The sequence below is a fragment of the Eptesicus fuscus genome, chromosome 11, assembly GCF_027574615.1.
Source record: "Eptesicus fuscus isolate TK198812 chromosome 11, DD_ASM_mEF_20220401, whole genome shotgun sequence".
Lineage (NCBI taxonomy): Eukaryota > Metazoa > Chordata > Mammalia > Chiroptera > Vespertilionidae > Eptesicus > Eptesicus fuscus.
In genome coordinates, this window is record NC_072483.1 from 42,984,336 (window position 1) to 42,998,894 (window position 14,559).

A 14,559-nucleotide genomic window follows, 5' to 3' on the forward strand; every position below is an offset into this window, starting at 1 on the left:
CTTCTATCAAGTTTCCCAAATTGAAATTTATTTAAAATTGTCCCAGAGAAAGAGAAAAGAGGAAAAAGGAATGAATAGTTATTCAGTGAGAATGATCACAAACTGGGCAGACACCTGACTATAAGGTAGGACCTAGAGTGATATAAAAATGTACCCACATATTTCCTTATTCTCTCTAGTGCAGTGGTTCTCAACCTTCCTAATGCCACGACCCTTTAATACAGTTCCTCATGTTGTGGTGACCCCCAACCATAAAATTATTTTCGTTGCTACTTCATAACTGTAATTTTGCTACTGTTATGAATTGTAATGTAAATATCTGTGTTTTCCGATGGTCTTAGGCTCTACAGCAGCGGTTCTCAACCTGTGGGTCACCTGCTCTAGTGAGTAAAACCGTTTAGCTTCTGAGATCCTTCAATGTAATCATCCTTGATGTCAGGATACATAGAAATGCACAAGAGTTTTTAGGCTGGCACTGTAGCCACCCTCAATGTAAGCAAAGGATTGCAAAGGCAAGATGGCAGACACAGGGTGACTTTTGGTCATTAAAGCAGCAGTATCACTAAGCTCACGTACCAAAAGATTGGTAAGCCAGCAGAAGACTGACAACCTAACTCAAGATAACAAGTTTTTAATTTTCTCCTAAGCATAAAGTCCACTATCACCTCTAACCTTATTGAGTTCCCTGATCTGAATAAGCTCTTTGGTGAAAAAAATCAATGTACAAATAAGTGGGTTCTCCCGAGGCTAATGCTGGGCATTCACATTCTCACAGATGGAACATTCTGAGCACACCTCTGTGTGGTTTACATAAGATAACATGGGGACGTTCTAAAATTTTTCCCAAAAAATATATTTTGGGGAAAAAAATCTAAAACGTTAAATGAAGCATGTATGTTTTCTAAATACTTATTTTAGTGTAATGTTGATACTATTCTTCAAAGGAGATTGATAGGTGTACTATCAAAATAAATATAATATGCAAGAAATAGTTAAACAAATTCAGAAAAGATGTTCTCAAAAATTATATTGGAGAACCTTCACAGTGACGTGGGAAACACTTATCAAAGAAAACCTTATGCATTTAAACTTATTTAAAATTCCTCTTCACTAGTCCCTGCCACCCAATTCCTGTATCATACTGTTGAAATGTTTCCTATTCCATTTATAGTAACAAAGCCAGGAAGAAATTTATATTATAATCTATGTCATGGGACTTCATATTAGATAGCTAACATTTTTTTCAGAAATAGAATATATTTATCTATTTGAACATTTTTGTTGTTGTCATCATTAAATATTGAGGTTTCTTTTTTTCAAACAATGGGCCAGCAGTAGCTGCAACATTCAACATACCTCATATCAAACTTTTAAAATATCCCAAATTGCATTCTAAAGTATCTAAGAAATCCAGAATCAAACTCCTAAAATATTCTAACTCACACAACCACTTTTAATAATAAACAATATTTAAAAAATTAGCCATAGCATCTACAAGTTGTCATTCCTGAATTATGAAACTATTAGGAACAAAGTCACTAAATCAAATCCTCTCTTAAGAACACTGATATGGTGCTCACTTTGGCAGCACACATACTGAAATGTGAATAATGCAAAGAAGATTAGCATGTCTGCTGCGCAAGGATAACACGCAAATTCGTTGTGTTCCACATTTTCATATAAATGGCTAATCACAGGGTTTTACACCTGGAACTAATATAACATTGTACATCAACTGCAATTTAAAAAATATTCAAAAGAAAACACTGATATGAAACAAATTCTACTCTCAGAAAACATTTTCAACCCTAAACAAAATGTAAAAAGCAATCAGAATTTGAGGCATTTTCATTTGGGGTGTTCTTGCCTTGCTCTCGACTTAAAGAAAGTGTCTTTGTGAGAAGAACCTGGGAAAGCAGCCAGGGCCCATCTAACTATCTCTTCGAGGCATCCCACTTAAGTCGCTACCTCTGTCTCCATATAAAGGACTAGGGAAGCAATATTCACTTTAATGAATTTATTAAATGGCAATTACATTGCATACATATATGCTAAGCACTATGAAGAAAAGTAATGATGTCCACATGTATCTTACGGTTTATTCAAGAAGGTATGACACACATATTAATTACAGCATAGAACAATAAATGATAACCATCAATAGTATATAAAGTGTCAAAATAGTTTGAAAGTCATAGGTAACAGTTCAATCTGGAGAGATCAGAGAGCCTTGATATAAAAGTTATATAAACTAACGGGAAAAATGTGGGTGGTACAGTACTCCACATGGAAAAACTTTCAAAAAGGCGTGCAGGCGGAAAACGTAGAGTATCTGTAAAACAAGAGTCATGAGGCTGAAGTTCAAGATATTTAAAGGGGAGTAGTGAAGGAAAAGCCTACTTAATTTTGGAAGAGACAATGAGGTTTGCATTCCTTAATTTGGTATTGAATTGCTATCCCTTCCCTGTACTGTGTGTGTGTGTGTGTGTGTGTGTGTGTGTGTGTGTGTGTGTGTGTGTGTGTGTGTTTTTAATATCAAAGATAGTGCCACAGCCCTAACTGGTTTGGCTCAGTGGATAGAGTGTTGGCCTGAGGACTGAAGGGTCTCAGGTTCCATTCTGGTCAGTTGCAGGTGAGATCCCTGGCACAGGTTGGGGTGCATGCAGGAGGCAACCAATCACCAATCGACGTGTGTCTCTCACATTGATGTTTCTCTCTCTCTGTCTCTCCCCCTCCCTTTCACTCTCTCTAAAAAATCCATGGAAAATATCCTCAGGTGAGGATTAACAACAAACAACAATGAAAGATAGCGCCACAACAGAGTGTGGTTAGAATAATCTGAGGGTGGAGGGTAAATAAAGAAAGCTCAGGGTTAAGGAAAGAAGTTCTCAATAGAAAATAAAAGAAGCCAGTATGTGCCAGGCACTGATAGTATTTCATTTAATCCTAGTGACTCAGTTATAAAACATTTTATAGATAAGAAAACTGAGGCAATTCAACAAGAGTTGGCAGCCCAGAAATAAAAAGTTAATTGATGGAAATTACTCAGATTCAGGGACTGGGGAGGCAAACCTGCTGGAAGGTGAGAAAAGAGGAAAATCTACAGCCCCTGTAAACACAAAGGTAGTGGAAATGACTATTGCAGAATCCAAGTTAAATATGAAGAAAAATGCAACAACCTGAACAGCAGTCATATATTAGACTTAATAAGGAGGATGAAGAACAAATGACTAAGAAAGAGATGTGGATAAGCTAAATGTCAAAAAGGTTGTGTTCAAAGAGGGACCCTAAGATCTCAGTAATGGGACAGCTTTCCATGACAAGATACCACCATACTGGGGGTGGGGGGAGCCATAGACTATGGGTGTAGATACCCAGAGTTAAGGAAACAGAAGAAAAGTTAGCTTAGGGTAGCATGTCGGAAAGTCTACAATAATTATAATGGTAGACAGGAGAAAGAGGAAAACCACGATTCTAATACTAAAGTCATTGAAGTTTAAAAAGAAATCTAAAGAATGCAGAAGACTGATAGCAGAGAAGACGGCAAAATAAACATCTGAGCGGTGCATCTGAAGAAATGTTGGAGTGCTGATAATGAAACTATCGTTACCTGTCAACGTCAGTGAAGAACCAAGAAAAATGCTGACTTTTTAAAACTTACTTTAAATTCAGAAAAAGAAAAAAAAGGGGGGGAATTGCCTTTATTACCCCCAGCCACATCCATTGTCATTATTTTAAAACCACGGTAATGGTATTGTTTCAAGGATTGAAGATGATGGCCATTGTCTCTAACTTACAGGACACCTTCTCACCCAGAAGAAGCACAGCCTGCGGGTGACTACCTGCATCTGAGGCAGAAGTCACAGGTTTTTCAACCTCCTAAATATGGTTCAATGTGTGATCTCCAAACTGTTTTTAATACAAAATAATTGGCAAAATGCAACTTACTTACATTTAATGAGAATTTAATACTCAACAGAGTATTGTTTGCCAATGATGAACTTTTCTATTTTCATGTACTTTCAAAATTTGTGAAGTTATGCATAGCCTTGATGATAAATTTTAAGATTAAGGTTCTATTAAATGAGTTTCTTCTAGATAAAACCACATTGTAAGAATGCAATACCCAATATGTTGCTTACTTATTCTTTTGGTCTACAGACACACACACACACACACATGTGCACACATACACACACTAAGGTAAAACTGCTTAAATTTCTAAAACAGGATTCCTGATAACAAATGGGTGGTTAAAGGTGAAAGGTGGAACAAGAGCAAGCATACAACTCATGTAACTTTCCACTTGAAAATGAAATGGAAAATTACACTTGGTTTCATTCCATTTTTCCAACTATTATATAGGTATTAAAAATACCAGTTTCCTAAATCACATCTTCACTTCTTGCTGGGTTATAGTTTAGTTTTATATGTCTAGTAAACTTATCCACAGTTTTAGGAAATTAGTTAGCCATTCAGTGGTGTAAAAAATCCTGCTTGTTTCACAGATAGATTTATCTGTTTTGATAAATAGGAGATTATTACATTTTAAGAGTAGTTAGTAACTTCTGCAAAATCAAATTCAGGGAAACAGCTTAAAAGAAAAAACATAATTTGGAGAGGAAGAGAAAGGGTTTTCTTATGGGTCACTAGCTTGCTTTTCTAAGTCTTAGAAAATCAATACAACTGAGGACTGTTCCTCTGGGAAAGGCTATTTTTTAAAAACGTATTAAATGACTAACAACTATAAAATAGTTCTAAATTTTAAGAGTCAGTTGACTAGGACAGTGGAATTCATAGTACTGATATTAAAACATTGTTAGAAAAAAAGGTAATACCTTTAAGCATTTTTTAAAATCAAACTGAGTGATGAATTATTTTGTCAAAGAAAACAAATCAAGAAATATACAGCGGAGGGTTTGAATGACAGCAGGAAGGAAGTCCTGGTGTTGCGTCAGCTCCAGCATACCTGCCATGCACAGTTGTAGATTTGATAACGTCCCCAGGTAGAACCACTGTGAGTTCAATGTCTTTATCTATCATGCTTTCCTTCTGTTCCATGATGAAAGCAGAGGATCCTACAGCGTCATCACCTGGAGAGGCATCAGGGCTTCTGGTCTCAGCTGGAGGAAGGGGTGCCTGGGCTTTTGGTTTTCTCCTAAAATAAACACAATGGCAGAAATGAAATACATGTATTTTCAAAGTACATCTCTAATGCGATCTAATTTAATAAAAACACAACCTGTGTGTGCATATATGTTTTTCACATCTAGAAAAATAATGCACCAAAATGTTAACTGTTAGTTTTATAAGAATAATGAAAATAAGGATTTTTTTTTGCCTTTTTTGTCAGCACTTTTTTTGTTTGTTTGTTTGTTCTCAACAATATGCCTAAGTTACTTGGTAATAAAAAGAAACAAATTAATAATGAAGAGATTGATATTTGCCTCCATTAATTCAATTAATGTGTGCTTACTATAGCAAAGCAAAAGTATACCATTTTCTTTGATGAGATAAATTATACTGTCTCTGGGTGGAGATCAGTATCTCAATCACATACTCATAATAGCTCTTAACTTTGTGCCTTTCATTCTATTTGTTTCCAATTGTGTCTTCTACCTCTCTACCCAGATAAACTCTACTTATCCTTCGAAGTCCAGCTGAAACCCTCTCCCTCCTGCCCTTTACACAGTCTCTCCTTGTAGAGTGCATACAACAGATTCCATAAGTGTAACATATTTTTTCTGGGTACCAGTTTCATTTCTCTACCTACATTTACAACTCCTGAGGAGAAAAAAAAAACAAAAACATGTTGTATTTCCCACTGCACTTAGCAATGACCAATAAAGTTTGATTGGTTATTTGATAAATTATGTTTCTGTTTCAATGAAAAATATTACAAATAATTATTTGAGTAAATATATTTCAGTGCCATTTACTAGAACAAAGCTTTAACAGATTTACAGCAGAAATAGGTAGTACACATCCTGAAAAAATCCACATGGGCCAATTCAATGATTTGATGGGTTGAAAAAAAGTGAAATATAAATATAAAATAACTATAAGTAATGACATATACATTTTTAAAAGTACTGCAAGTTAGAACTTTTGAAAATGTTACCTCTATAAAAGGCTGATTGCTTTTGGAAAAACTACTGCTGCTTTCCATTCAGGAAAAATATAAAATTTTAATTCTTCCCACTCCCCATTTTCTAGGCAATAATACAAATCAAACAAGTAAAAGGGCTTCTTTGTAAGTAACTATATAACATCCAGCTCTTCAATATTTTCAAAATTTAAGGTCTCACAAATACAACCACCTTTATGCACTCAGCATCATGAAAAAAACGGAAGTGAGGTTCCTACATCGGTTAATTTTCTAAAATAATAGGCCTTGGAGTATAATTGCAAAGATATATTGAACTTCAGAAAAGATCTGAAATAAATATTTAAAAGTGTTACAATAAATAGAATAAATTCATAAAATCTATATGAAGAAAAACTTGAACCAATTTCAAAACATCTTTAATCTGCAGACATTGACCATCACATATTCGCAAACATTTATTCTGTAACAATCATGTGGCAGACTCAGCTAAACACTGGGGATGTAAAGTCAATATTCGGGCAGGATAGTAAGAAGCTAGGAAGATTCTTTGGCAAGAGGAATAGGGAAACTGAGACACATAATTCAACAAGCAGTTTGCAGCCATCTAGTAAATCCTATCTTCCCCAACCCCCTGAACCTGTCCCCAAGGCCCCCTTTTCTCTGACTTCTTAGTGAGTCAAAGCAGCTCAGCCTAGGCTCATCTCCTGGCCTAGTCCCTCTCCTGTTACCCTAGGCCCTTCCTTGTTTCACTGTCCCCAGCGTTAATAAATGGCCTCTAAAATTCACCTGGATTCGTGCTGTGAAATTTTTCCTGCACAAAGTCAAGAATCCACACATTACCGGCCTGCCCCTAGGCAAACACACTAAGGACCCCATTCCAGTAACAATATGACCCAGATCCTACCCCTAAAGGGTTTGTGATCCAAAAGGACGGTCAGATATGTACAAAATTACAATAAAGTTTGATGACTGCTCTAATATAAGAAGGTATGCACTGCTAAAGCTCATAGGAAGAGAAACTTCCTTAGGAACCCAGAAATGTTTTACAGATGGGGAACAGTTGAGTTGGGGGGGGAATGAATAGAAACACAGGAAAAGATAAGAAATAACTGATATTTCAGGCAGAGGAAACTAAAAGGACTCAGATGACTAATGAGTCTCCAACTTAACTTCCAATTCTTCTTCCCAGATTCTCCAAACCAAATCTTTTCTCTCTAAGTCTTCCCATCTCAATAAGTCACAATTATTTCAGTTGTTTGGGCCAAAAATAGCCTCTTTCATACACATGCAACACAATCCATGGATAAATTTTCCCAGTTCTATACTGTATCATAAATAGATCCAGAATCCACCAACTGCCTTGTTCACCAAACATCTCTGCTCAAGCTGCTAAGCCTCCCTGCTCCCAATGCTGTCCTATTGTATTCTGTTCTCCATGTCCTAGCCCAGAAGCTGGAGTGATTCTTTTAAAGTGTAAGTAAGATCACTGCACTTCTCACACCCTCCTCCCAAGTCTTCCTACCTCACCCAGGACAGCATCTGGAATCCTGTCATGAGTACTCCCTGTCCTCTGGCCTCTTCAGTCTTCTTGCTCCCACATTCTCCCTAGGCTCACTGCACTCTAATCTTCTGACTCTTACCTTTTCCTGGAAAACGCCTAGAACATTCTTGATTCAGGACCCTCTACAAGGTTTCTTCCTGACCTTAAGATAACACCTCTATTTATCGGCTTTACTTTTTGCCTTAGGGCTTATCAGCAAGGAAAGTCCTGGTTTATCTCCTTCCATTAAAGAGTAGGTACTTGTCTCTACCACTTGTGTCACATGTTTGCGAATGTGGACCAATGCCTGCCACATAGTAGCCACTCATATTTACTGAATGAATGAACTCAATGAATACTATCCACAAAAGATGAGATACTTAGGCATATAATTGAGAAGGAAAAAAGTTCTTACCACTTTTTTATGTAAATTTTTTATGTCAGAATTACTTGTGTTGGATTTTTAAAAATAACTGATTCTATTTTTTTTAAGATAAGTATTAAAAAAATACATACTGAGCCGACTGGCATGTCTCAGTAATTGAGTGTCAACCTATGAACCAGGAGGTCACAATTTGATTTCTGGTCAGGGCACATGCCCAGGTTGTGGGCTCGATCCCCAGTAGGGGGCCAGCAAGAGGCAGCTGATCATTGATATTTCTTATCTCTCTCTCCCTCTCCCTTCCTCTCTGAAATCAATAAAAATATATTTTAAAAAATACATACTGCATTTATTAGCATGGGATAACTGGGAACTTTAGTGCTTTGAAAAGAGTTCCTAGGGAAAGCCAGGAGAGAAGCCCAGCTGCCAGGGAGGCAGAGCATCAGGAACAACTTTGTCCACAGTGAACTTGGCTTTCAAAAGGATGGCAGTGTAGGAAGGTCTGACAGGTACCTCCTCCTGTCACCATGGCCTTCCTATAGCCTGCTTTCATCATTCCAGGCACCTTCCCATCTCCAAGTATTGCTCATCCTGGTCTGCACCTGAATGCCCTCCCCATCCTTCTGCCTTTGTAGGTCCAGATTGAGACACAATTTCTTGGACTATCTTCCCTGTCTATGGCACACTGCAATGAACTCCTCTGACTCACAGTTTTAATATTCTGTGTATGTGGCCCTGTCTTATTTCCTAAGGTTCTTTGAATCTGTGATGAAAACCCATCTCTAATTACTAAAGATAAGTCTACTTTATAAAAAAAAAACAAAAAAAAAAAAACAGAACAAAGCACTAGTTGAAATATTATTTACAAAGAACTTCTGTTAAGAACATCTTTTAATGTTCCCTGGTATTACTTCACATAATAAAATATTTGTTACCTTGGGTCTTAAAAATTAGAAAGCATATTCGAATCAGACCAAGATCCTTTCACAATGAACCAGAAATCATGGGGAAGATATAATGTGTAAGTAATTAAATAATGAATACAAAGCAAAGAGTGGGTAATCCTGAAAATTCAGAGCAATGAGAGCAAGCTCAAACTAGTTCTGTGGGAGTGTGGAGGCAGGCATCAAGGTATATTTCAAAGAGAAGAAATGTATGACTCAGCTCTTGAAAGAAAAGTAGAATTTAGACAAGCAGAGCCCTGTAGGATCAATTATATGTTGGTTCCCAACTATGATCCATTTATATGAAAGTTAGGAATGTGTCTATCTAGTTAAAGTTTGCTGACTATATAGCATAGACTAGTGAAAAGAATACCAGGTAGAGGCCTGGATTTGGCCTGAGTCCTAAGTAGCTTTAGACTTTGTTAACTTATTGGACATTTTATTCACCAATGAAGATTTTAAGATTGATCTACTGACATTTCTCCCAATGTTCTTGATTATACTTTGAAGCAATAGCAAAATTAAATGTCACCCAAGTTAAAGATACACTGAAAATAATCAAAAGTTGTAACCTAATCAAAGTGTAAGAAAGTAAAAAAAAAAAAAAAAGTAACACATCAACATGCAATAACAAGTATAATTTACTGCTTAAGAATACTTGTTTTCACTAATATTTTAAAGTCACAGTAACTGCCATTAAAATCCCTGTTCTTTTAAACAAGAATGTTTGAGCTAGTTCTCTTACCCAAGGGATTATCACATAAACTCTTCTTTCCCAGTGGCCTAGTCTACCAGTTTCTACTCCTCAGAGGCTCCTATCTTTAACAATAAACACTAGCAAATTTCTCACAAGAGTGGGTAGAGAGGTTATACTGAAAAGCTACTCGAGACAGAAAATTTCTCTAGGTCAGAGCAAAAATTCATTAATCAAGCCTTAAAAATATTGGAACTATCTCCTAGTTCCAATACATTATCAAGTCCTGTGAATTCTTAACTCTAAAACATATCCACAGTAATTATTGCTTAAGTAAGTCATTGCTTTATTGATTAAAATTATCTCAGTATTACATTCAATTTCCATAATGAAAATTAAGGTACAATTTCACATTACACAATAATACACTAAAATATCAAAACTTAATTTTAATGCAGAATTCAATTGGCATCCTGCTATTACTACTGATTGGTCTTTTTATTATTTGATTTACAAAACTCTTCAAAAATCATTTGTCCATGGTAATTATTACTCCATCCTGTCAATATTAACATCTTAAAATAAATGAAAAGAGGGAATAAAGTAACATAAATCTATTTAAATAACCCCTTCTTAGTTTGAGAAAAAAAAATTTCAATTACATGAGTTATAATTACATCCTTAATAAGCCACGACAGTCCAATGGCATCTCATGTGTTTGCTGCATTTATATAGTATTCCTAGAGATTCACTCAGAGAAGTACTATACAAAAATACAGCTCCAATATTAGAGACAAACTATAAGAATGGAATTATAAGTGTTAAAACAATGGGCACTCAGTGGTTAGAGCATCAAACTCTGCACCCAAGGGTCTCAGGTTCCATTCCTGGCCAATGGTATGTACCTGAGTTGTGGGTTCACGCCCCACCCCAATCAATGTGTCTCTTTCACATTGATGTTTTTCTCTCCCCATCCCTCCCTTTCACTCTCTCTGAAAAGCAATGGAAAAAATATCTTCAGGTGAAGATTAATAAAACAAACAAAACAAAACAATGGACATTTTAAGTATTACATTTTAATGACCAAAAGGAAATTTAACAGCCACCTTCTTTTCAGTATAGAAAGACTATCAAACAGAAGCTGCCTTGTGATAATTGTCCATGAGGCAGTTCTTCAAAATAACTGGCCATGTTTTGATGGCCCCTAATCTATGCATTTCAACTGTAAAGTAAGGACCAGTTTCTCAAAAACAATTGCTTAGTCTCTCTCTCTCTCTCTCTCTTGACCAGTTTCTCAAAAACAATTGCTTAGTCTCTCTCTCTCTCTCTCTCTCTCTCTCTCTCTCTCTCTCTCAATCTCTCTCTCTCTCTCTCTCTCTCTCTCTCTCTCTCTCTCTCTCTCTCTCATTAAATAAAACAAGAGAAAATTTTATTGAATAAAATTTGTTCCAATGGTGGACATATCATTATGCTATGTGCCTGAGGGAATGCAATTAAGAGCCTAAAATCAAACTAGGGTGAATATATCCAGTAACTTTAAAAGAAAGGCAACAAGGAGAGGCCTAAGGCATTATATGACTCTTGACAGACATTTCTCTTGTCAAGGTCTCCAATCACCTGTGTATCCCAATGTAATAGACAATTATCTGTCTAATCTTGGTCACATTTGAGTAAGTGCCCAAGTTCCAATGACACATTTAACAGCTGCCCAAACCCTCTGCTTGGGATTCTCTCTCCCTCTACTTCTTTGTGTGGCAACACAGTTTCTTCTTTCTTCACTGCCACTCCTCAGTCTCTAATGCCCTCATATCCCTGCCTGATTTCTAAATGCTGGAGCACCCCAGAGCTCCTCCTCTGCTCCTTTCTCTTCTCCTTCCACAGCCATCACCGGCAGGTGATTTCATCAAACTCAATGGCTTTAAATACCATCTACAAGTTGGTGACTCTCAACTTCACATCTCCAGTCCTGACCTATTTATTGAGGGCTGACTTATATATCCAATAACCACATGGTCAGCTCCATTTGGATGTCCCATAGGTATCTTAAAACCAAACTCTTGATTCTCCTCTCCACTCCCAATGCCTATTCACATCCAAACCTCCCCCAGTAACCTTCCCACCTCTGCCAATGACTCGACACTAAATACCACCCCCTTAACTCAAGCAAAAGCCTTAGGCATAATTTGATTCCTCTTTCTCCCTGTCTCCTAGTTCCAATACATTATCAAGTCCTGTGAATTCTTAACTCTAAAACATATCCTACTCAGTGTACTTTTCATCAGTTCCTCTGCTACCACCCTGGCAATTAAGACAACATCTCTAGCTTAGAGGGCTCCAATAGCCTCCTTACTGGTCTTTCCTCTAGCAGTCAGAGTGCTCTTTTAAATATGTAAATCAGCAGTGTGGTGATTGTGGGACAGGGCTGTGTGGAAGGGGGCATAGAGGGGATAAATGGTGATGGAAAAATAAAATAAAAATTAAATTATACACACACACACACACACACACACACACACATACACACACATGTGAATCAGATCATATATTTGATCCTTCAGTGGCCTCTCATTACATTGAAAATAAAACCCCAATTCCTTTCCTTGGCTTACAGATCAACTAGCCTGGTGTTCTCAAAACGTGAACAGCACCTCGGAACTTGTTAGAAATGCAACTTCGCAGGCCTTAACCCTGATCTACAAAATCACAAACGCTGGGAGTAGAGCCCTGCAATCCACATTTGACAACCCTCCAAGTGATTCTGATGTGTGCTAAAGTCTAAGAAACCACTAGCATCTGCCAACTTCTGAGCTTCCCCTCCTATTTCAACTCCTTGTGTAATTCACACTGGCATTCTTTCCAGTCTTCAAACAGACCCAGCCCCTTCACAGCTAAGGGACTTGCCCAGCTGTTCCCTTTGCCCAAAATGCCTTTAACCACAGATCTTCCAATGGTCTGCTCCTTGAGCTCAGAGTTCAGATCAAATATCTCTTCCTCATAGATATTCTCTAACCACTCAAAAGGTGTCACGCCTCTCAGCACACCCTTCACATAACCCTACTTTCCCTATCTCACATTTATCACTATTGAATACCATCCTGGTTACTTATTTACTTGTTTATTACTTGCCCTTAGCCTCCAGAATGAACATTCTCTGAGTGCTGGGACCTGGCTTCCCTCATTCTCTGCTAGCACCTGGAACTGCAACAGGCACAAGTTAGGGTACTGCATACATGTTTGTTGATTTAATTGAGGGAGGTTGAAAGGGAAGGTTATATGAGTTCCACGAATTCATACGACTCTAAGAGCTTAGTTGGTTTCTGAGAATCAAACACTTTTGTAACACAAGCTATTTTGTGGCCAATGAGAGGAATAAGAAGTCCAAAGAGATCCACACGAGTGAAAGTATTCAATGCTCAGGAAGCTTCTAAATCCTATGCCTATTTGAGATTGGGGGTGGAACTAGGGATTAAACTGGGACAGACTGACTTCTAGGGTGGAAAGAAACCTCCTTTGCCCAGAGGGAATTCCCATTTGAGAGTCAGAACTCAGATGCCCTGGCTGTAGCTTCCCTTGCCCAATGAGGATCATGATTAATGTGAGGAAAGAATAACCCAATTCTGTGTTACATTTTCACTTGTAAAGGTGGAACTCACCTTTCCAGTACATTTGACATAACACACCAAATACAGAGGCCCTAGGGGGCGTTCTTCACATCACACTAAACGTGTTAAATGCTCGTGCCCTCGAGTTCCAAAGTTCCAATAAGGACACACACACAAGTGGCTTTCATTCCATTTTACTATTATACTATCAACAACAACAGCTAACTCCAGGAATGCTGGCGACGTGTTGAAAATTGTCCTAAGTCACAGCATTGTGTGAGGGAAGTGCGGCCATGCATCCCCAGGTGTCAGGTGAGGACACTGAGGCACAGAGAGGTGAAGGAACTTAGCTGTGAGCGATGGAGTGGACATTTAAATCTAAGTTGTCGGATGCTAAAGCTTCTTCACTATTACATACATTGTCCCTTTGGGAGCTGAAACATTCATACAAAATAAACGAACAACAATAATGAATGCACAAAGCCAAGTGATAGAGCAGGAAAAAAAACAGCAGTTACTCAACATCTCCTGCTGAGCACTGCGCTAGTGCTTTTTTTTTTTTTTCCCCCTACATTTAATCTCATGAGGCAGTTGCCACTGCATTTAATCAGGGTTTACAAAGGTTACGATTTTTTTCCCAAAGCACACAGAACATGCTACCAAACCCTCGCCATAATCTTGACAAGAGCCGTCTAAATAACCCCTGGTAGTATTTACACAGGAATGCAGAAGCCAAACCTGCAAATGCCCACTCACACCAACAGAGGCTTAGCTACTTCCCAGGTGGACTTTTGGAGACAATGCATTGGGAATCCAAAGCATGGCAGTGTCCTAACTGGCCACTCATGTTACCTTAAATCAATCACTTCATTTCTCCGGTCCTCCATTCCCTCATTTACAAAATACAGGTATCGGAATAGATGATCCCAGGCCCCCTTCACCTCTGACATACAGAGATTCTGCATAATAATTTTGTTTGAGACTGAAAATGGAGGCCTCAAATAAGATATTTTAGGCCTGGGAGCAGGGCACAGGGGCTGAGCTAATTTACAGATAACATTTGGTGGAAGGGGTGGCATGGACAGAACTTGTTTCCAGGTAACTCTTCCTAGGCTGAGACCACTTCTGGTCAGGAAAGGGTCTCTTCTGGGGTGAGCAGGAAATGGCTCCCCTTCCAAGTGCCTTTCCCTCTCTTGGCACACACACTAGGAAAAAATGATGAATAGAGTGACAACTCAAAAGAAAAATTTAAAAAGCTTCTGGTTTCATTCTCCCACACTCAGTTGGT

The 14,559-nt window shown here is 37.9% G+C and overlaps 1 protein-coding gene and 1 non-coding gene across 2 annotated transcripts in view; one reads left to right on the forward strand and one right to left on the reverse strand.

Moving 5' to 3' along the window:
- The window catches only part of COBLL1 (cordon-bleu WH2 repeat protein like 1), a 152,331-nt gene that overhangs the window by 58,005 nt on the left and 79,767 nt on the right, over nt 1-14,559 (reverse strand). The window contains exon 3 of the mRNA XM_054723527.1: nt 4,970-5,158. Coding sequence (XP_054579502.1) covers nt 4,970-5,158 — 189 coding nt within the window. The remainder of the gene's footprint in view (nt 1-4,969; nt 5,159-14,559) is intronic.
- LOC114230524 (U6 spliceosomal RNA) lies at nt 1,573-1,677 on the forward strand. The gene has a single exon (XR_003616442.1). It is a non-coding gene; the product is annotated as a U6 spliceosomal RNA (small nuclear RNA).